The sequence below is a fragment of the Falco biarmicus genome, chromosome Z (genome assembly GCF_023638135.1).
Source record: "Falco biarmicus isolate bFalBia1 chromosome Z, bFalBia1.pri, whole genome shotgun sequence".
NCBI lineage: Eukaryota > Metazoa > Chordata > Aves > Falconiformes > Falconidae > Falco > Falco biarmicus.
Genome location: NC_079311.1, coordinates 76025423 through 76048870, shown reverse-complemented (window position 1 = coordinate 76048870; position 23448 = coordinate 76025423). Strand labels below are relative to the sequence as shown.

Genomic DNA, 23448 nt, shown 5'->3' with positions numbered 1-23448 from the left:
ACATCGCCTGGCATGGGTGCTCCAGCCTGCTGGGGAAGCCAGGGGAATTATCACCTGCTCCATCTTCCCTTTCTAATGAAAAAGCTGCAATTTTTCAGGTGATCCTGTGTGGTTTGTTTGCTCTTCTGTCCTGAGTGATGGGCTCTGCAGAGTGAGTGGTCCTCATGCATCTCAATACATAAAGGCAGCTGGGTTATGTGAGGGAGGGATTTGCATGAACTGGGTTTGCATTTCCCAGAGCTGGGGAGTTGAGCAGAAATCCCTGCCCCTACAGAAGCCACAGTCTGGCCTGGCTCATCACGCAGTGCCAACTCGGAGCCCTGCTCTGCTCCTGGCGCTGGTCCCTCTGCTGCCATGTTTTTGGAGGTGATGGTGAAGACCCCGCGTCCACTTTGGCAGGGTGGATGCCAGCCTGAAGGGCTGCAGAGCCCTGCTCTGTTTGCTGCAGGTGATGGTGGGGCTGAGCAGCCTAGGGCACCCCAGGGAAATGTGATTAATGAGCTGTCAGAGCTGAAAGGAAGAAAACAATCTGTCCTTGATTTTCACAGCCTGCCGGTCTCTTCTGAGCCAGGCTTAGGCTTTCCACTGGAGGGAAGGGTGGATATGGAGGTGCCTACCCGCTGCCCCAGCTCCGTGGCCTTGGAGCACCCCAGGGCACAGATCTGGGGAGTACGGCTCTGCAGAGAGGTAGTCCAAGCCTCTGTTTTGGGGGGACTAATCTTGCACTGGACTGCCTGCCAGCATGGGCCACTGGCTCCCCCACAGCTGTTCCCTGTCCCTGGCAGTCCCTGGGGTTTCCAGCTGCTGGTGATGGACATTAAAATCAGTGCTTGGCTCTCATGCCAACAACCCCGAGCGGCAGAAATGGCTGCAATGCTGGAGAAAACATTACTTCACCCATCGGTGTTGTACAGACGCAGCATTTCTTTCCGCTTCTGTCTCAGCTCAGACGCAATGGCTGGGTGCAGCCTGCACGCCTTCCTGAGGCCCTGGGGAGAAGCTTCCCAAATGCTGGCTGGGGGCTGGCTGGCCCTGGGGGGTTTACCTGGGCCATACAGCGCAGCTCCACACCAGCCACTTCTACTGGGCTCAAGCAGGCCAGTGTTGGCCACAGTGTGAAGGCTGGCACCCCGATTTCAGTATCTGTGACCGCTGTGGGCTCAGAGGAGATGGTGCAGTTCATACCCTCTCATCCCCGTTTGCTCCAATGAAAAAGGCTGGCAGGCTGGTTTTCATATGTATGCTTTTTAATATCATTAATTCTGTTAACACTACACACAACCAGTAACAATGATAAATACTGCAATGGAAATGTTAAAAAAAATATTACACGTTTCCTGTTTTTGGAAAAAACAAAACAAAACCCACACAGTTTTAAATAAATTAATGCATAAAACTGATGGTAGAAAAAAGAAAACCAGAAACAAATCACAACACAACTGATCTGTTTAAGGCAATACTCTACGCAGACGGGAACAGAAGTACAACAGTGTGCTACATGTTCTGAATGAGGAAAAAAGAAAGGAAAGAAAATCCATAAAAGATGCAGATTGATGCTTCAGGAGTGAAAAAGCTCCTAAAACCAGATAATAAAACCAATGGCCAAGTTAAGTGCAGCATTAATACGCTCTGCATGTCAAATGATTAGCAGGTTCCTAACATGGACTAAGGTCAAGCTACAACAAATTTATCTTCCTAATTAAAAGGTTATTCAGGTCAAACCCTACGTTTAACTCTACTTTACATTTGGCTGTTTCAGCTATGTTTCACTATATGCAAGGCCAGCCAGAAATTTATCCCCTTCTTTTAAGATTAATGCAAAGGTTGGGAGGTGTTTCCTCCTGAAAGATATTTCCATTAAATACATCCAAAATGGATCTTGCTTTTGGTGATCCTGAAATATCTCCCATAGCCTCTTCCCCTGGGGTGGCAGGTACCGCACGGGGAAAGGAGGCCTGGGAAGCATTTGCTTGGGTTGCGTGTTTTCCAAGCTGAGGACACTAAATGGAAGTGCAGATCTGATCTGTGCTCAGAGGAGTGCCATTTCCCTGTCTGCCAGAAATGTCTATTTGGAGCCTGCTGAAAGCACTTTGCCAGCATAAGAGAAATGCAGCCTTGTATCCAGGCTCTGGATACAGCCACGATGTTCGCTGTTAAGATTAGTGCAAAGCTCCATACCTGCCTGGACAGCCAACAAACCCCAATTATTAATGCAGCCCAGAACTTAGCCACTGGAAGGTGGACAATAATCATAATGCCAAAAGAATCCCCTTCTTCCTCCAAAATAAAAGAAAAGGGACAGTAGCCAGTTTCTGCCAGCTTCCCCTAGTGGATCCCCATCAACTATGCATGACTGACAATGCCAGATCTCACCAGCATTGACCCAGTACCTTCCCAGTAAGGTGCATGTCTGCAATGTGCTGCCAGGGGTAAAGAAGCTTCTTGGGACGTGGTCAGAGCCTCCTGTATTGCCCTGCTAGAGTGCATGCGGAGGAGGCTGTGGTACACAAGGAAAGAAACTCAAGCAGAGTGAAGGCCAGCTGTCTGGGCTGCCTTGGGTTCAGGTGGGAGAGTGGTATGCAGAACTGGGCTGAGAGTCACTTTGGTGCAATTGCCTCTGATGCTCATCACTAGTGCATGGGGCAGGGGGAAGGGCTGGCGACGGCTGCTTTGAGAAGAGTGGAAGGAGGATGTGTGCAATATAACAAGGCTTGCAATTCTAGGACTGACCACTGGACATGGATAATGAAGATTACCTGTGACAACTAGCTACCCTTCTACCATCGCTGCTCCTTCTGCCACCCGCTTCCTGGTCTGATTCTTCTTCTTTGGGAAGCCATGGCTGCTTGGCATGATGGCCAGTGCTGACTCTCCCACCACAGTCCTCACACAGCACATGGGGTGACTCAGCTACAGATGTACAATGAGGTCTGGAAGTCCCATGTTAGGCACAGACCAGCTCTGATGTGAGTAGCACCTGCTTTCAGACCCTTCAGAAAGCTGTTTAATGGTGGCTCATTTCCTTTATTAAACTGAAAGTCCCATAACGTCTGTTGAAGGATTAAAAATGGTTAAAAATGTGCAAAAAGGGGGGGAACACCCCAACCTTCTGAATTTTCACCCCTGCAAAGACTTCATCCTCTGCAAGAGTCTTTCTTTCTGCAGGACTACAGCCCTACCAGTGTGTCTTACAGTACCGTGCCCCAGCACAGCAAGAGCACAGCCGACAGGCATCCCACTGGCACCTCTGCTGCAGGTCTTCCAGCACACACCAGGAGCACGTGGGCTGGCAGGCCTGGGACCTGGTGCTTGGGTCCCAGACCTCCCGCAGCATTGAGACTGGCAGGGTGAAGGCAGCTGGCTCAGCTTGCTGGATCACACCAAGGTTTTGCACTAGCCTGGTGAACTCTCAGCCCCATGGCCTTCAGGTGGGTGAAAAGAAATCCCAGCCTGCTCTCTGTCTCACCCACCGTCATGTTTGCTGGATCTCCCGCTCGTCTGATGTTTGCCTTGAGTTTGTCTCAGGACAGAGGCAGCTACAAGCCAAATACAGCTGCTACTGTGGCTTTTCTGTGCAAAGAAACTGGCCAAGGAAGTCTGTGAGCTGGGGATGGAGATGGTGAAAAAACTAGAAGGGCTGTTGTGAACAGAGCTTGTCCAAGTCTTCCAGTTCTCTCCATGCATCTGTATTACATCTCCCAACAAACTGCATCTCCCAAATCATGCAGGCTTGAGGAAGGTGGGTAACTATGGACTTGTAGATTTGTGGGGTACAGAAGCAAGATGGCAGTCTGGGTGGAGAGCAGTGCTTGCCAGTGAGCTCACCTGAGGCCACTGGTAGCTAGGGTAGAAATGCTGCTATGGGAGGGTGAACATCTTGGGAAGTAACAGGACTTATCTAAGCATGGTCTTTCGATGGCCTTTTCATGTCCTGGTGCCTACTGTGCTCGTTTCCAGTGATGTATCTCAGACAGCCACATTTTAATGAAGCTTCTTTTGTACCTTCCGCTCCCTGATGCAATCCCACTGCCTGTATCACCATTTGTTACAATGGAAATGGCTCCACAGACCAGACATAACCAGCCTGGTGGGCTCCTTTCAGGAGCAAATCCATCTTCTGCTGCAGCAGCATTTTCTGCTCAGAGAAAGGCTCAGAGCCACCAACAGTGGCAAATGGATCTAGGAAGCAAAGGGAGGAGGCTGCTCTCCACAGGCACCAGGGAAGGCTGCAACCTGTCCTGCCAGGGTCCGTGCCACTCTGCGACATGGCTTGCTGCACGGCTGCATGGGCCACAGTGCTCTGCTCCATGTAATCTCCATTAGTCCCCAACATTTGCCTCCCCAGAAAGCTGTGAAAGCAGTGCTCAGCCAAGCAAGCAGTTAGCTGCTGTGATCCTGCGATTGCCACCAGTGTCAAGGCCGGCAAAGGAGGGGACATAATTTTTTGGAAGCAATGCAGCAGCTCTGCTGCATAATTACAGGGAGTTAAAATACAGGTGCCAGCTGCTGTGAGAAACCTGCATTAATCTTCCATAGGTAATCCCAGGTCACAGCCTCTTCTTCTATGCTAAATTGCTGGCCCTTCTGCTTCAGGGCTTGTGTGGCTTTTTAACAGAGGTGGGTTTGTCTGACGAGATGTGGTTCAAGGTTTGGTGCAATCTCTCTCACAGGAAAGCCCTGAAAGGATTTGACAAGGATGCAATGTTCTCCTACAGGTGAAAAGCACCTTAAAATGACCTTCCCATGCCTTCCCCTTAGGCTCAACCTAGCCCAGCTTGCCCTGTGGCACTGCCCATCTATGCAGATGTTTCTTTGTAACACGCAGTCTGTACTTGCTGAGCCAAGCAGCAGCCAGGTGACAAAGCCTACCTCATTCTAGGTAAGAGTGGCTATACTGCATGGGAGCTTGAATGGAGAATGGAAAAGTCAAGGAAAAGCCCAGGCAAAGCTGGCAGTTTATACCCTCAGATGATTACGTGGAGGCTAAAAGAAAGAGCATGAAACAGATGTGGGAATATCCCAAATGAGCCCTTCAGTGCTCTCTTCCCCCTCATCAGCACTCACTATCCCAGCTGCGCTGCTAAGTTCCCTAATTCTGCTAGCAGGGGATGGTGCTGTTGGGCCACCGTATCTTCTTACATGTTCCCTGTGGCAGCATGCGGATTGAGAAGCCAGTTGTGTGACAGCCAGCTGCCAAATAGCTGGGAAACACATCCTTGCCAAACATCTTCCTCCGAAGCTGTTTAATCTCTCTACTAACCTCCACCCCGCAGCCTTCTGGCACATGCAAGCAACATCAGAAGCTGGTAAACAGAGGGAAAGCAAAGTAGTACTTCGAAAAGATGAGTAAAAATTCTATAGCATGCTTTTCACATCTTGCTTGCAGAGCTATCCTATCAGCAGGGCCTGTTACACACTCGGCAATGCCCACGCAGGGTGGTGGTATCATCTTGGGAAGGCAGGTTTCTTCCCTGTGCTGCAGAAGGGAATGGACATCAAGAGGGGATGTGACTTGCCTGAGGTTAGAGCAAACACGTACCACGTGCCAACAGCAGCAAGGGACCCCAGATCTCATTTCTGAGACAGTTTCTGTTAACAGTTCCTCAGACTTTCTGCAGTTGTATTTGGCTGTGGTGCCAGCTCAGGGTCATGGTGTTTCTGGTGTGTGCATCTGAAAGCAAGCTTTGCTCCTTGCTGGTATCAGCACTGCACTGAGATAGATTAACTCGGACAACTGGGATCTGCCCTAGGCCAAGACAGCACTTGGCAACATTTCTCGTTACTGCTTGTTTTCATTTTCCTGTCATTCCATCTGGTGCCCAGCTGGGTCCTTCCTTTCTTCAAAAGCATCTTCATGTTTCTGTTGAGTCACATACAGGGCGCTGCACTTTTCAAGTCTCCTGCATGCCATTGTACAGCTTTGCAGGCCAGCCTGAGGACAGACTCAGCATGGAGAGGAAAGGATTTTGCTCAGGATTGCAGACCAAAGTGTCAGCCAGCACACAGCTGAGCAGGGGCTATTCTTTTGGGAAAGGAGCTGGAGAGACAAACCAGAAGCATCTGAGTCGATCCTGTCCATGGGGAGCATCCTGAAGTCCCTTTCAAAGTCCATGCAGCAGGCTTGGTCACCTGCTTTTGTGGTTGCAAGGCATCTGCAGGCAAGACGGCCAGAACAGAATAGCAGACCTAATGGCCAAATATATGTGTTGGGGATGGACATGCAGCAGTGTCAGACATGATCCAGTGGCTCTTCCAAGGGTTGGCTTCATGGTATGTCCAATAAAACATCAATGAGCCTTTGGGATGGTCACCTGGATATTAGCCTCCTTTAAGCCAAAGTTTATGTACAACCACCAGAAAAGCAGACTATCTAAAGACCTTCCTCAACACTAGGAGGATGTTCCTCCTCACACAGACATCTGGAAATGGGGAGTTTGTGGACTAGAGAGACAGAGTTGAGTGCTGAGATCCTGGAGTTCAAAGCCAGCTCACATTAAAGGGCAAAATCAACATCTGATAGAAGGAAAGGACTTGCTTAAACTTAGTAATTTGGTGACTCAGATTACATAAAATCCTAACAGAAAGCCAGTCTGGCTTTAGGAGGCATCAAATGCAAATTCCTTTGTGGAAGCACCAGCATCAATATCCTTAAATCCTGTTTGCATGGTAATTTAGATGGACAGTGATGCAGTGTTTCATAATCCATGGTGCTTCTCCCCTTGGTATTCTGTATGCAGCTTTGGACCGAGAAGACCATCTGGTTTGGTGCACAGACTGGAATAAGGAACAATTTGCTTTCTTGCATGCAATCTGCATTCAGGAGAGTGCCCCGCAGCTCTGCAGATTTTAGGGCTTGATAATGCTGCAACAGAGAGTCAGGACTGTGCTCTTTGCTTTTGCCTTCTCCAGGCCACGGCAGCAGACACTGGCCTAAGAAGGGCAGTGCCAGAACGGCCATGTATCTATACACCTTCCCAGGAAGTCACCACAGCATAAGCTCCAATGAGGGCACAAAGAAAACCTCTGGCTGAAGCAAAAGTCTGAACATGAGACCAGACAGTGGGAGCCAGCCCAATCTGCAGTTAGTAGATACTGACAGGCTGTCTGCCATATTCCATAACAAGCCAACAAACATGCCACATGGTCATAACCTGCTTAAGGGGCTGCGGTTCAGAAAGGTTAGTGTTCAGTTTTCTATGGTAGCCACATGTGCATTGCCTTAATCCATTCAGCCTTCCTGATAATGACCCTACACAGGTAACAACTTTTCCCCACCCTTTCTACTTTATTCCCCTAATAAAATATATGAACACAAAGCATAGAGAGGAGAAGCCAAAAAATTGCCATTTTATGGTCCTGTACTGTCATGCCAAACCAGCTATTTGTGCAACCAACTCCTGTGCGCAGGGAAAAACACTTGGCTTGTGCTTCGGCCTGTGTTTGGAGGAAGCACTGAGTGCTTAACATTAACATTAATCTCCTTCCCTCCCTACTTTTCTAGGGCTGCGCTAGAAGCAGGTGCACATCACACAATGCAAAGGGCTGAGGGCAGTTTCAGGGCTGCAGGCTCGAGGAATGCCTGAGGGCGTATGGCAGGCAAAAACCAGCAACAGGGGTAATAAAAGGACTTGGTCTTGGTGCCACATGACAGTGGTTATCAGTTCTTCAGAGAGGAGGTGTTAACCCCGGGAGATAGTGTCAGCAAACCTCATTCTGTCTTAGACTCAACATGACGGCAGCATGACAGAGACCTGTGAGACCTGCAGTCCTCCACGGCTGACCCATGCAAACAGACAGCTTGTTGCTCTAGCAGGCACACTGAAATGCTCCGAGCTCCTGAGCAAGGGCTGTGGGAAAGGCTGAACGTCTGCAGCCTGTCTGCAAGGCACGGAGACTGACCCAGGAGGATAAATGCAATGACAACACTGCATGGTACCAATGCTGAACTGCAAAATTTCTCCTTAGAAAAGCAAAGCTTTAGAGACTCAGTCATGTCCTATAGGATTTGGTTTGATCATGGTGCTTCTGTTAGTTTTTGACTATATTCCCCATTGAAAAAAGACTCCTTAAGGAATGTTTTTTACCTTTCATCTTTTCTCTCTACACTGCATTGTTGGAGCTCTTACCCCACCTCCAGACAACTTGCTAACCTCAGCCTGAGCTGTATTTTGGAAATATTTCCCCTCAGCATTACCAGATGGTGAGAAAGGGGGAGGAATTCACTTGAGGGACACTCTTCCTAGAGGAGCTGGTAAGTTAGCCAGCACTTCTGGATTAGGAGGCAGGGATGCCCAGCAAACAGCATCACTCAGTCCTCTTTCTATGGCCTGGAGCCAGGGTGGCAGTGTGCTGTTTGAAGGAGGGGGAGCAAACATAGCTTTAGCAGTTACCCGTACCAGCTAGTGAATAATAAGGAATCTTGAGTGCCTGGTCTTTTGCTCACGCTGTGGATGTTACTATGCTTTGCACCGCACAGAGTGAAACACCAGGATGTTAAATCCTAAACCTCCTAATCATGAAGAGGACTTCTTAAAGACTCAACTCACCTCATGGAGTTTTCAGATGGGGGATCTCTCTGTCGAGGTGGAGCTCAGGCTCTGCCTTGTGACTCAAGAATTCTGATGGAAGCTCAGAATTGCCCTTGCTTTTTCCCTTCCCCAGGCTATGAAGTAAGTGATGACCCAAGGCAGGCAGTCCTTCCTCCTGGCAGGACAGGGAAATACAGGGTCCTGCCAGTGGCAAAGGATTTCAATACTGAGAAAAACGCCATCCCATCCCTCAGGTGAGCCCCACATACGCTGAAGCCAGCTTCGTAAGAGCGGCCAGGAGTGGACATGTTTCCTAATTCCAGAAATTTGCATTCAAAACAATCTGCTGGTGAACTATGAATTCAGTCCAGCAATCTAAAGTAACACTAGGTTTCCTGACTATTCCAGCACCAAATAAACACAACTGCTTCCAACACAGGACCTGACGAAACCTGATTCTCAAGCGCGCAGAGACAGGATAAACAGTAGTTTCCTCTCATGTTTGATTTGAAGCTGTTAATAATCCTGCTGTTGCTGAAAACTCCCCTAAAGTCTGACATCACCACACAGATGCCTTCAGTGTTAAAAAATCTCTCCCACAGGTACCAAGAGATGCAGTGTCAAGAGAATATCAACAGTCAAGCACTGTAAAAATGTGCTTTCTTCAACTAGCTTTGCTGGCACTGACTTTCAGACTGTACAGCTCTAGTCCTGTCTCACACAGGACTCATTTTTTCTGAACTGAAAAAACTTCAAGATTTTTGGAAGCAGATGAGTCTCACGGGAATTAAATATAGGCTGAATTCAGTATACGTGACTGGACTGAACTCAGGAGTATGGTACTCTCGGGCAAGGACTGAATCTGTGAAGAGCACAGATGGATTGTAGATTGAATCTAATTGTGTTTGATGATAATTTAACTTGGAGCTAAGGGTAGACTGCATTGGATATGTGACATGACAGCTCTAGCTAGTACTGACTCACAGTGAAATGCCACTTATTTGTCCTCTTTGAAAAAGTATGAATTGTGTCATGCTAGTCCTGGCTAGCCTTACCATAAGAAAGGAAGCCCTACTCTGTTCCCATTCCTGTGCCCCAGTTACAGTGTAATTTTGATTATACAAATTAAAGAGGTTTAGTGAATGAATTAAGAACTGACCTCCTCTCATAGGTAAAACCCCCTGACACCTCAGACTCACCCCTGATCTTGCAGATGGATTGGTTTCAGTGGGCAGGATTACCTGCAGCCCCATCTGACCCTTCCCATTCTGGAATAGACACTTTACAAAACATCCCCAGTGCCTACACAAACCAAGAAGGTATTTCTGGACCCCTCTGCATTCACGCCCCAGACCAGTCAGTTCTTCCAGGCACTGCCTGGTACTTTGAGCAACTCTCTTTTGTTTAACCATAGTTTAAAATAACTTATCACCCAATCATAAAACAAATTTTTTGGTTTCTCCTGGCTCCATGAACACAAAGAGGTGCACGTCCTACCATAGGAGGAAGCAATGGCTGTTAAGTTTTACAGTTATAGTGGAAAGCACTGATCACAGCCTGCCGGCCTCACTACTGGATGTGACAGGCGGTGGAGGAGGTGGCTTGGCAACACATGCAGGTAGGGTTGACCGATTTAGGGGGGATTAGGTCGAGGTCCTCGTCATCTGGGATCTCATCTAACCGGTACCCATCCTTTAGCAGCTGGATGTTCAAGTCTTGGTTGATCTGCTACAGACAAAGAGACAAACAGTCAAACACTTGAGACTTGTTACTTCTGATGGTCAGAAGATAAAGGAGGTCCCTTATTCTGGAACGTATTTCCCCATCATTAGCAGCTGTCCCACCAATGCAGAGTCCCAGTTTTCAACCACAGGTGAGAGCTGCCTTCTGTTCTAGCTTCTTCCAGAACAGGAATACCTACACTGAGGTATTCCAGAGTAGCGAGCTGATACATCATTTTATTCTGGAGTAACCTTTCCATGAAGATGAGCCCTCATTTAAAGTAATGTAATAATAACGTTAATAAACCAGCTAGCAGCTGGGCAGTCCCTCCTCTCAGTCCGGGGCACACTATGGCAGCTGAAGGGTGGTAAAGCCTCTGGGGTCTTCATAATCTCAGGTTCAAGTGCTGTCCAACCAAATCTGGGTGAACAACAGTTCATCAGGGCCCAGAGATGGCCCAGATCATTTGATCTGGTTCCTGCTCTTGGCTGTTTCTCTGTGTTTCAGACATATTTTGCCCACGGAAGGGATACAAGAGGGAAGAGTTCCCAGCAGCTTGTGTGCAGAATGGCTGCTCAGCACCCTGGATGTAAAATCAGATCCCACAGGAGCAGTAGGCAAAGGCTGAGCAAGTAACTTAGAAGACTTTGGAAATATGTTTCAGAAACAATGCAGAGGGATTAACAAGCCTGAGCTTCCTGCCTTTTCTCTTTGCAAGGGCAAGAGTTCACATGTGCAAGTCCTCCCTGGGATTTCTGCCTGCTCCAAGTAAACATGCACTGGGTGACTCTGACGGCCCCAAGAACTGCAAATCACAGCACACCCTTACATGCTTTATTTGTGTCCTTGGCAAGCACACGGGTGCTGAGCTGGCAGGACAGACAAGTTGCTGTTTTTGCAGCACATGGGCTAACACTGCAGGACTAAGCAGAACTGGGAAAAGCCTAAGTGAAGCCAAAGGTAGCTGTGAAAACAGCCGGCAGGCAGATCTCTGTGCCACAGCAGTGAGGGGATGGAGCCAACTGGATCACCAGGGAAGAAAGAAACATGACACAGTTTCTGCTGTGGCCCCTTTCAGACTCACAGACCACTGGTAAATTAATTGTGTAGCCATTTCTGGCAGGGCAAGGCCACTCTAAGCTGTTTCTGGCTGCTCTACTATTAGAATTCATGGCGAGGATGGCAGAAAAGAGTATAACTCACCTCAGCTGACGAGTATCCCGAGGAGGAATATCTGGACATGTCAAAGTCATCATCACTGCAGGGAAGGACAAGATACAGCAAAGAAGGAAACAGTTAGAGAGACCTGTATTCCCTGGTTAGCCCTACCTTTCTCGTGCCATGAAACTGTCATTGAGACACAGAGAAGTTACATCAAGGGAACCTGGAGAGCAGCTTTCATCTGTGACCCTCAGATCGTTCCATCTCAGTGCTCTTTACTCAAGTCCCTTCCTACTTGTTTACACACACAGACCAGTTACAGTATATGCCAAAGGGCACAGTAAGAAAGAGCGTGAGCAGCTTGCAGGAGCAGTTTCAGCAGGAGTTAACTCAGTGCTGCACTCTGGCATGAAAACTCACTTGCACCATAATGTACATCATCTTATTAACCCTTTGCATACCTGTCCGTATCCAGGGCTACCAGTGGCTTTTCATCTGGACTCTGGTCTAACGATGAATAGCCCTTATTGGGAACGACGAGCCTGAAATAATTAAACATTGTCCGTTAACCACACAGAAAAGCTCAGTACCACACATAGTTTAGGGCAAACGTATATGATAGTTAGGCTTTTCACGCTTCACTTCCTTGCAAGCCCTCCCCTATCGCTGAAGACGTTTAAGTGAGTGCAATTCAGAAGAAGCGAGTTGTATCTCTGGGTAGCTTAGAGCAGCTTCACAGGGATGAACACTGGACATGCCTTGGGAACATGCTTCTCGATGGAAGAAAAAACATTGGGACACTCTGTGCTTCATTCTGGTGAACCTGTTCAGCTAGCACTGCTTGTGGTATCAGATTGCTTATTTTTGTGTTGCCTTTTTTTCCCTGGCAAAGAGTACATCACACTAGCAATAAGCAAATAGGAGAAGGAGGCTAGGGGAATGCCGAAGCTCAGTGCTCCCGCTATTCTGCTATTGGAAATCAGGAATGTGGTCTTTCTGCCTGGGTCCCTATGCAGCCCCTGCCAACACAACACTTCTGAGGTCTTAGTCCTAAAATTAGTAATGAGAGAAATATGAGCTGGTGGGTGCAGTGTAAGAGCCCAGACAGACTAGTACTTTTAAAATGCCATTATTTTATAATGACTTTCACTTCATCAAAAGTTTTAGAAAAGCTGACAATGACTTTGCACCTTTAATTGCCTGAGAGAGTCTGTGAAATGGAAAGCAGGCTTCAGAGCTTCTATGGTAAGGAAAATGCATAATACGATGGTATCTAGCTCACAACACAGTTCTTTCATCCACAAAACTGCACAAAGACTTTGGTTCATATTTAAAGTAAGATCAACCAAACTGAACAAATTGATTAAGATTCCAGGTTCAGCAGGTGGGAACTGTAAGAGTGATGGAAATCTCCTCGTTCAGTGGATTAACTCAGGTTTTCTCCTAAATGAAGAACTGGTCTTTAATAACACACAGTGATGCAAAATGATGCTTCACTAAGAGTTTGGGAAATACAAATCTAAAGACAATAATCCATCTCACCTGTGCTTCAACTGCTCTCTAACTACCTGAATTATTTTTTTTTTTGCTTCTCCTCAGAAAACTTCAGGAAGCCATTACAATTTTAGCAATGCAAAAGCCTGTCAGTCACTGAAGATGGGCAGGCTCAGGGTGAGTAAAATATACCAAAGGTTATCACAAAGCAGATATATAGATTCAAAACTAGTTGTATTTTCTTACGGTGTTCACTGAAGAAATTAATTTTAAGACTGATGCAGAATTTCCAACCTGATACATCAGGGGACTGGAGAAAATGGGGTCCACCTACAAAATGCAATACCCCTTCTCAGAGCACGCAATGGTCCTTCTGCTCCTGAAGCATGTAAGAAGGAAGTAATGAAGCAAAGATATCTGGAAATGAACCTGTGATCTGGCGGCAGCAGCCTGCCCATACAGATAGCAGAAGTACTGACTTCCATTCTCACTCTCCAATTTTCAAGTCCCTGTTTCATATATACTCACTGACATTTCTTACTGTATCATGAGCAACCAAAGCACTATCAGGGGATCTAGAAGAAGAACCCTTTGTGGTGCTATTTACTTGATTAAAAAAACATCACTACATCTTTTTCTTGAGAAACGTCTTTTTTCTTAGAAACACAGAACTTCAAGTTTTCTGCAACAGACAAAAACTGTGATAATGTCTTTGCTCAGATCAAAGTCTTTCCCTTGCATCTTGATTGTCCTCATTTTCACTTCCCACTGTCCCTGAACAAAGCCAGGTGGCAGTCATAGCTGCTTTCATCCACAACTGTCCCAGTATGAGCTTCTTGTCTTGGTGTTCTTGCTCACAACATTGAATATGTTCTGACACAAATCCAGGTTTAGGTTATTGTCAGAGTGGACTGCAATTACCTAGCTGTGCCCAAGTGGTGCGGATGGTGGTGTGGGCTCTGCCTGTGCTTGTAGCAAGTGTGCCAGCATCACTCCAACCTTGTTCATGTTTTATTTGCTCTTAGAAAGACTGTGCATGTTGTGGATTCAGATCCTTTCACCTTTAAGGCTGGCCATGTCCCTGCCTCAACAGAAGACTGAACAGTGAAGGCACTGCTTGGTACCAGAGGCTGGATATCAGAAATTCATCCAGATAATACAGAACAGAAGCCTTGGGGAAGGAGGAAGAGGAGGAGTAAAGACTACGAGATGCAATGTGGTTTGCCTGAATGAAGGAAAACATATTTGATGAGAACAGAAAAACTGTTAAAAAGGGGGGAATGGCTTTATTTTATTACCCTTCTGCAGAGACCAGAGGAAGCCAACAGTTCAGACTTCAACCATAACCTGGGCATTTTGCAGTGTATCCCACTGGAGTATCTCCTGCTACATTGCAACCGTTACACTGTGAAAAGAAGCTGCTTGAACAAGCTTGTGGCATTTCTGCCTTCCTGGGGTTGCCCCGTCTCTGACAAGATAGACCGAACCATTCTGAGGTATTACTAGGACCGTGCTCATGGTGCAGCTTGGTTTCCAGAAAGCCAAGGCAGCTGGGAGATGAAGGGACTTGGGCTGGTGAGGCAGACACCACTTGGGTTGGTGGGCCAGACATCTCCCAGCCTTATGGGAACAATGGAACTTGGCTACATCCACTGCTAAAACAATGGCTGCAAACCCCTGTTTTGCAGATCCCAAGGGATGATTCTGAAAGCTCTGTAAAAAGTAACCAAGGAGAGCAAGTCCACTGCCAGCAGGCTGTGCTTGGTCCTGAGGGGTCCACACGCTCTCTTAACAGTGCTCAGATAGCCACAAATGGAATAAAACTGAGCTGGCAGTTCGAAAGCTTTTGTCAATAGGTGTCACTGCTCTGCTCCTCCCCACTCAAATCACTCTATTGGCAGCTCAAAACCAACCACCTTTCCAAGCAGAAGTCACTAATTTTACAGGTAGGCACCTGTACTTACCCCATCTTCTCTCCCTTACCATCTTTGTCCACTAATTTCAGTGTTTCTATATCTCTTAAGCAGAAAATCTGCTACCGTTACTCTCCAGAAGCTAGCATGCAGCCTATTGACAAAAGAAACTAAGTCTTTACATCTTGGATTTGGACTACAAAGAGGAACAGTGGGTGTGGAAAACCCGTCTGAGACTTTGCTGAATTTCTTGCTGCCACAAAGGGCCTGGCTCCTTTATATGGTCTCAATAACCAAACACAGAACAGGGAGCAATGCAGTGTACTCCACCAACATTGCAGGGGCTTACACATAAAACTTGTCAAAGTCCTGGCTGTATTTATGACTACTATTTTGGGTTTTGGGAATTAATGTGAAAAAGGAACTTCATCTGTTGAATGTGTTGCATATGGAGAGGCTCTAACCTGCAGCTCCTATTCTGCTTAATCCATGCAACTCTCCCATTCATCCGTAAACACCCAACATTCATGCAGATTCTTCCGTCATTTTAGGTGAGGTGCTTCACTAAAAACTGCCAACTTTGTAGTATCATGCAAAGCATGCAGTTGTGTGGGCTCAGGGGGGTTCTTGCCTCCTGAACACAGGTAAATGATACACTGGTGTACTGAAGGTTGCCAGCAAAAAATATAAATACTCTAAAAGAAAGTATTCAGCTAGGAATGTCTTTGTTTGCAGTGGTTCATAGCACTGCCTGTCATGATGTGCCAAAACAGCTCCAGCAAAGCATGACCATGCTGTTCAGTGTGGAGGAGGTATACAGCAAAGCAACAGAGATGGATTATTTACAAGCCTTAAGTCAATCAGTATGGGGAAGGGTCATCATCAAAAAGAAGCAGGGGAACTACTGCGATAAAAGCAGCTAAGGCAGAACTAAGCTCTAAACCAGTCTGTCTTACACAAAGCAGCATCGTACCTCTCCTGCTGGCAGGATTATGTGTTACATGACGGTACCCAGAACATGCAAGACAACTGTTAAAAACCCCCTGATTTTGATCAGGCTGGGCTGCCTCTGCCTCCTGCAGGCTGCAGTGTCACTGGTCCCGGGCTCAGCTGTCCCTACATCTCCCCAGGGGATGGGATGCGATGCAGCACTGAGCATTTGGGCCCGCCAGCTCTGGGAAGGGCCATGACTGCTCTCACAGCGTATTTGGCAGTAGGTAAATCGCAACGAACATCATCCTTGCCCATCCTAAGGCCATTAGGGACTGCAGCTTAGAGCACAGCTGAGTGCTTTGCCAGCCTTTTACCTTGTTCGTGCCATCACATTGTTCTTCTTGGGCTGCTGATTAACTGGGCTTCCCATGTTGCCATTCTTCAGGGATCCCTTCCGAGCCAGCTCTCTCTGCTTTTCTGCATATGGAATACAAAGGGGAAAAGCAAAATTAAGGCAACAGCCTGACTGGCCACGATACATCTGCAGAAACCCATATTTGAGAGCAGCAAAAGGCACAGCTGGATCAATAGCAAAGACCATGAGCTTTCCACCTCACAAGGAGGAATAGTGCAAAGGCTGGAAGAGCTGTGTCTCATTGCCTCCAAGGTCACCACGGCCTAAAACTGATGTACACTGTCTCACAGCAACTTGCTGACAATACCACACTCAGACAGTCACAGAGCTTCTGGATGAGACCCAGCTGAGGCAGAGGAAGGGCACAGGCCTTGTCTCTGTCTGCACCCAGCTGCTGCATGGACCCTAAGACTGTGCTTTGTTCTGGGCAAGGGAATTTATCTTTCTACCTTTTCTCCTCCTGTTGAGGCTGCCACTTAGGGACCCAGAGGGGAGAGAAATGTGTCTCTCCATCAAAGCCGCACAATCACTTAGTATTAGTCTAGCCTAACTTGACATCAGGCCTGAGTTATTACTGTTTCCCTAGATGGCAGCTCACCAGACTTAACACACCCTACAGCTGAAAGTGTTGCTGCCTTCCCTGCTTCTCTTCCTGGCAATCTGTTATGTCTCCCATGTATCTTTTTCTTTTATCTCACACTGATTCTTGGGAGCTTGACTTCTTCATTTCTAAAAACAATGTGAAACATTTTGCAGCTGCATTTTTAAACAGCATATTGCTTGCTTGAATTTTCAGAGTGTGTTCTACTCACTGTTGAAATGTACTTAAAATGCGGACACTACATCGAGCTTTCCTTATGTATTAAGCGCAAGAGGGGATTTAAATTAGCTTCTCCTTTAGCAGAGAGAGACTATTTCTCTTAATAACTTCTCACCACAGCATCACAACTAGAACTGAGGTCCTGAAGTTAAGCCTTCTGCAGGTATACAGTGTCTGTGCTGTATTAATATGGCCCCACCTCCAGCAAGGATAGGAGCCCATGCATGATGGGTTTTCATATAAATAACATTCAGTTTTCTGATTCAAAGTCCTTCCTTGTTCCTTGTGGTAAATCAGTTGGGCTGAGTTGGCAATCAGCTGCAAATTTGAGTTAACTGCCCCAATCTCATCCTGCAATGTCAGGCAAAGTTTGCAGGGAAAATCTGATTGTAGGGCCAGTAAGGCAGGAAAGGGACTGGTTAAAAATGTTCTCCAGAGTGTGAGAAAATGTTGGGAACTATTTTTTGTGGCATGCCTGAATAATAGGGGTTTACCAGACTGCTTGCTGGGGAACATGAACAGTGAATTTGTTTTGCTTCTCCTTCCCCTCCAGTGTGTGAAATGTGCTCTTGCAGATTTTATTCCCCTTGGAGAGAAAAGCACCTTTTCCCACTTGTCATGGAAACATGGTGTGCCTACCAGGGCGTGCAAGTGCAAGGTGGGCCATCTCTGTCCCTTCCACGCAGGTAAAAGCAGGGGCCACATGTCCAAAGCTGTTTTTTTTGAGGGACAAATAAGCAGCAGAGATACCTAGAGATCACGATGATGAGCACGGCTGAGGAACCTGCAGAGAAGAGTACATACTCCTACAAACCATGCCCAGCCCTGCTCCTGCTGACAGCAGAGGTGAATAAAATGCTCATTGAACTTGGCAGGAAAAGAATCGGATAGTAACTTTCTCTGGCATGAGCAACAAGAGACTGGTACAGAATTGAAGTCAAAACCTTAAATCAGAGTAATTTCTCAGTAATGGAACTTGCAAATGCATTGGTTATCTCTGCCTCCAGAATAAAAGCCTAGTATGTTGCAGGCAACATGAATTTTGCTATTCAAACATAGAGGGTTTTAGGGAGGCAAATGTTTACAGCCCTAAATACAACCCAACTTCCACCCATATACACAAGAACCTCCAGTGCCGACCACAAATACCCAGTGCTGAGACAAGCTGCCAAGGCTTTAAGAGGCTCTATAATTCACACAAGGCACCTGGCTTAGAAGCAAGGTTACAGGTTTCATTTTCTGTCAAGGCAGTTAAGGCCTGCCTGAGCCTTTTAAATGGACTGACGCGCTCTGCCCCCTGTATCGATTGCTTGGTACAGGCACTAATGCCCTTCTCCAACTCAGCTTACCCACTCGGCTGATGAATCTGGACTTTGGCTAAGTGTGTTTTTCCTCCAGTAGGTCTCTCCATGACTGTTTCTGTGCTATTACTGAGTATTGCAACATGTGAGTCTGAACAATACGAAATCGCCTTCTTTCATTTATTTAGTGGCTTGGAGTGAACAATTCCAACGCTATGTAAGTGCAGTAGGAGCATCCATGTCTGTGTCCCCAGCCAAATTTCCTGACCATGAATCAACAGTTCATCTCCCTCTGGGATGCTGTGAACTGTGAGTCCCTGGTGGCCAAAATGTGATGGTTTCCAGGGGGGATGGGAGGCCTGCTCAGCCCTGGTGTATTACGACAAGCTCCTGGAAGGCGGTAGAGATGCAGGAGTCACATCAGGCTTTGATGCAAAGAAACCTATTATTTGAGCCTCACAAGTATTATGAACGACTGCTACCTTCATCATCATCCAAGGGAGCTTTTGGGTGCCAATCTCCTGCAGTAATTCTGGGCTATAAATTCCAGCCGGGCACACCAACCATCAAGTCCATCAGAACAAGGGAGTAGGTTTTCAGCACCTGTTTTCTGTGTGGTGCTTCCTCCTGGTGCAGCAGGTGTTTGTGAACTTCATTTCTAGGTAGCAAGCTCTTTCTCTAGCTTCCAGTTCATCTGTTTTTTGCCCCCGGATGTTTGAAGAGCAGGTTCCCAAACTCTAAGTACCTGACTTCTTTTTGGAAATGTGACTGATTTAGGCACTTCTGAAGATGTTACTTTCAGGGTGCTAAAAGAAAAATTTACACAGACATGGGTACCACTAGGTTTGCTTTAATCACAACTCAGAGTTGGGGCACCACCTCAGTGAGTGGCAGAGAACAAAGGAATATAGCAGAGTTTATATACACTTATCAAATCATTAGTTGATGTCCAAAGTTTTTAGAAGTTTCCTTTGGTCTTGTCAGTTCTGTGAGTCCACCACCTGACCCTGTCCCAGTTGATTCATCTATTCGGTTCCAATATCTGCCTTGGTTCCAAGGTCCTCCTTGGATCATGATCTTCTTTCTGCCTGCTTTAACTCACACAACCCTTCAATCACACTTAGTCTTTGCCCAAGCAATTCCTATTCACATATATTAATTTTTCTAAGAACACCTGCGTTTCTGAGAGCACCTGTGTATAAAAATTGATCATCTATTGTTTTTCTATTCTCCTACTGATTAATTTGACTGGATTGTTAACTTAACAGTCTTGGATTAGGGCTATGGCCAAGGCCTGGTTATGCCAGTTTGCAGCTTCAGCATTTTAGATTTCTTAATTCAAAATACATTTTCTTTAACAGAGGGTCCAACTTTTTAACAAAACTCTGTAATTTCACAAATTAAAGTAGTTCTCATAGAATCTGCATCAACCATCAGGCTAAAGACAAGGTGAGAGAAGGAACCACAACCCACCCTTGATAAGTAAATTGCATTTTTCTTTGAAGTCTGCCCCATCCTGGCTGATGCTACACCCACATAAGCATGAATCCCAAGATCACAACCCTCCACTGACACCACTGTGCTAACCTTTGTGTGAAACCTAGCAACCACACACCTGCGTAATTATCAAGGAATGAAAAGCTAAGATGTTCTTTCCTTCTGGATCATTCCTGACTCTCTGATGTGGTAGTCAAGCACTCCCCACTGGACTCGGATGAGACCTGTGTTCCCACATGTCTCCCCCAGCCTCAAGGCTGCTGCTTAGCTTGAGACATTGAGGGCACAGTCCCACCAGAGGGGACAGGTGTACCTTGTCCTGAGCACTTGGTGGTTTCTGGTACTAGTTGTGAAAAGGGTTTCCATGTCAGTGACTGCTTGTGCTTCCTGCAGCGTTCCAGTACGTGCAGTGAAACTCCGGGAAGGCAATGCAGCTTGATGGAAAATCAGTGCTGACCCTACAAAACTGCCCGATTCTGGGCAACTCTGGGGCACCAGAAGAATGAGGAAGGGTTAACAGGCACTCCTGCCAAATACAGAGAAAATGGGACATACAAGAACAAATCAAAAAACAGAAGACTGATTTCTAGCCACAGGTTATTTTGTGCCTGGTGAGTTTGCTGTTGTGATCAATGGGAAGCTAATACAGCAGAGATACAAGGTGAAGGACAGAGACTTGGGAGATGGGGAAGCCAGAATGAAACAAGGCGGCTCTCCAGCTACTTCAGAGAAATCACTAACTACTGGCAATTTAACAGCAGAGCTCCAATGAAGCTCTTTACATTGCATTTCCAAGTGTTTGAAATAATTTGTTTACCTTTCATTTCACTTGCCTGTTCTACTTTTTACCACTGTAGAATCATAGAATTGTTTAGGTTGGAAAAGACCTTTAAGATCATAGAGTTCAACCATTAACCCAGGACTGCCAAGTCCACCACTAAACCATGTCCCTAACCACCGCATCTACATGGCTTTTAAATACCTAGAGGGATGGTGACTCAACCGCTTCCCCAGGCAGCCTGTTCCAATGCTTCACCGCTCTTTCAGTGACAAAATTTTTCCTAATATCCAATCTAAACCTCCCCTCGAGCAACTTGAGGCCATCTCCTCTTGTTCTATCACCCTGTCACCTGGGAGAAGAGACCGACCCCCCTTGCCTACACCCTCCTGTCTGTATTGCCCATGATGGCAATTGCTGAGGGATCTCCCTGTCCTTATCTTGACCCACAAGCTTTTGTTATATTTTCTCTCCCCTGTTCAGCTGAGGAGGGGAGTGATAGAGCAGCTGTGGTGAGCACCTGGTGTCCAGCCACGGTCAGCCCACCACAGATAATCTTCCTAGCTCCATGCTTGAGTGGAGCAAAGCAGCACTAGCTTCTGTTTGAGTGGAGAGCTCGGAGAACACAGACAGATGTGCCGTCAGCCTGACGCACTGGGGAATTTGGCTGCACCAGTTCCACTTAAGCTAATCCTGGATATTGTGTCAGAAGAGGAACCCATGGAGCGGCACATGCCTGTGTTTGTGTGTGTGTGTGAGGAGGTGGTTCACGATCCTCTTGACACCACTATATTGCTCTGAACAGCATGCGGGACAGCCTTTCATCTGGACCTGCCAACCACATCACATCTTGCCCCTCCCTTCTTGTTCACCTTGTCACTTCATCTTTAAGATACTCTGTCCCCTTGTGATGTTAAAATCTTTTAAAGAAAGAAGATTAATCTGCTCAGTGAGCAAGCTGCTACCTATATGCTAGCCTCACACCAGCCTGTTCTGCTGGCTGACCCAGCAGAGCCACATGGTGTCTGCTCCAAGGTTAAGCTCTACTGGTGATAAGACAGCAGCCAAAGAAGCCCATGGAGCTTTCAGTAAGGCAGAAATAACACCTAGGTATAAAGCAGCAAAAGAAACACATGCTGCAGACACGATCAGGAACATAACTGGCCCAGCTTTGCATCCTGTTTGGCAACAGTCTCGTATTATAGCAGCACACAAAGGTCCTCAATAAGATGGTGCCCCAGCACGCTAAGCACTCATCAAACTGCCCCTGCCCTGGTGTGCTTTCACCTGCCCAACTTAGGATGTGTCAGAGGACAGGCAAATAACTACGCTGACAAATGAAGCCCATTCCCACAGGGAACCTCTGCTAGAGAAAGTCGTGTCTAAGTCAAGAGGGGCCTGAATTCTCCCCTTAGCACTTGAGAACAGCTACAGCCCTAATGCATGGTTTCAAGCACTTCTGTATTACTTAGTGCAATTTAAAACGCTTACCTGTTCTGCTGTCTGGCTGTGTCTAGCTGCTTTATGATGAGGGAAAATAGTAATGGAGCATGTGAAGCAGAATGGACTTAACATGACCATGTCTATGTTAAAAATTCAATAAGCCCTTACAATTACTCCTCTGGTCTCAGTGTTTAAATGAAATCGTAACTGGTTTTAATAACATTTTCCTGGGGTTTAAAAATGAAATGCTGAACAGCTTCTTTGGGACATGTTGCTCTGTAAGGGAGCACTGGTTTTACCTACACTCTGCCCCAAACCAGAAAAGTAGCCATAAGCTTCAGTCTCCTGCAGAACTGCTCCTTTTGTGATATCAGGCAAAGCAGACAACCCAGGAACTCGGTGAAGATCACCCTATACTATGCTGAAGAGCTATTTGAAGAGTGAGACTCCCCCATATACACAGTTCCCATGTGTCGCAAGATAATGAGTGACTCTGGCCATGGTCGGACAGGGGTGGGTGGAAAGTAGTTTAGGATGCCATCACCTCTCACCACCACCGTGCTTGGCTACATGCATCCCCCTCAACTCAGGCAGCCTGATCGGCATAAATGCCATTCAGTGGCAGATAGGGCTGATTTTTCCTTTGCACTGTGGGCTGGAAGCACACAGACCACTTGTATCTCGCTGAGAGCTGCTAGCTGAACCTCGCTAACTCAATTGCTTGTGAACCCACCTGACCAGGAGGAGACAGAGCTTCCTGCTATGGGGACAGTGCAGTGTGGGTCCATGCAATTTGCTGCGGTGGGAAGACAAAGAAAAATTAATCCAGTGTGACAGAGTTGTATTCTTCCATCTCCAAGGTCTATGAGATGAGATTTTGGGATGTATTTGCCTCTCAGTTCCTCACAGTCGGCTGAACCGTTTCAGAGGCTGAGGACTGCAGCGATTCCCTGAAAAATTCTATGTTCTCAGGCAAGATGAGTAAATTACACAGTAAATAAAATTAATCTATCTGTTTAGATCCCACTGAATGATGAACAGAGTTGTGAGCAAATGGAAGGAGAAAGAATAAACTGCCGACTACAACTTGTACTTCAGGCCCAAGACCTGATTTCATCTCACTTGCGGCCTTTAGCTCAGGGACATTAGCATACATCTAGCTAATGATGAAACCTTCACTACTTTTCACCTCTGAGAGTATTTGTCAGCAAGGACTGTGTCGCTTCTTGGAAAGACTTTAGGGTATGTACATCAAAAGGGGCTTTGCCTGCAGATTGTATAGAAAGGGAAGTATAAGAAAGCTGGGTGCCAGAGCCACGCTGATCCCCGTGAGAGCAGTGCACCCCGGGGAGATCTGGAAAGCATAAATGTGACCACGTGGGTGGCATTAGTGCAGCTGATGGCTGTGCCTCCCTGAATCATAGAGGCAAAATAAAAGTGATT

At 46.8% G+C, this 23448-nt stretch overlaps 1 protein-coding gene across 11 annotated transcripts in view; it reads right to left on the bottom strand.

The window, feature by feature from the left end:
• Nucleotides 1–1229: 1229 nt before the first annotated feature.
• FAM219A (family with sequence similarity 219 member A) overlaps nucleotides 1230–23448 on the bottom strand; it is a 103027-nt gene continuing 80808 nt past the window's right edge. For 5 of the 11 annotated variants that reach the window (XM_056323899.1, XM_056323901.1, XM_056323902.1 and 2 more), the window contains 5 exons: nucleotides 22739–22801; nucleotides 16126–16228; nucleotides 11873–11953; nucleotides 11454–11508; nucleotides 1230–10256 (listed from right to left, as the gene is read on the bottom strand). In XM_056323899.1, coding sequence (XP_056179874.1) covers nucleotides 10098–10256; nucleotides 11454–11508; nucleotides 11873–11953; nucleotides 16126–16228; nucleotides 22739–22801 — 461 coding nt within the window. In that variant the 3' untranslated portion in view covers nucleotides 1230–10097. The remainder of the gene's footprint in view (nucleotides 10257–11453; nucleotides 11509–11872; nucleotides 11954–16125; nucleotides 16229–22738; nucleotides 22802–23448) is intronic. The other 6 variants (XM_056323904.1, XM_056323906.1, XM_056323907.1 and 3 more) reach the window with 3 other exon arrangements.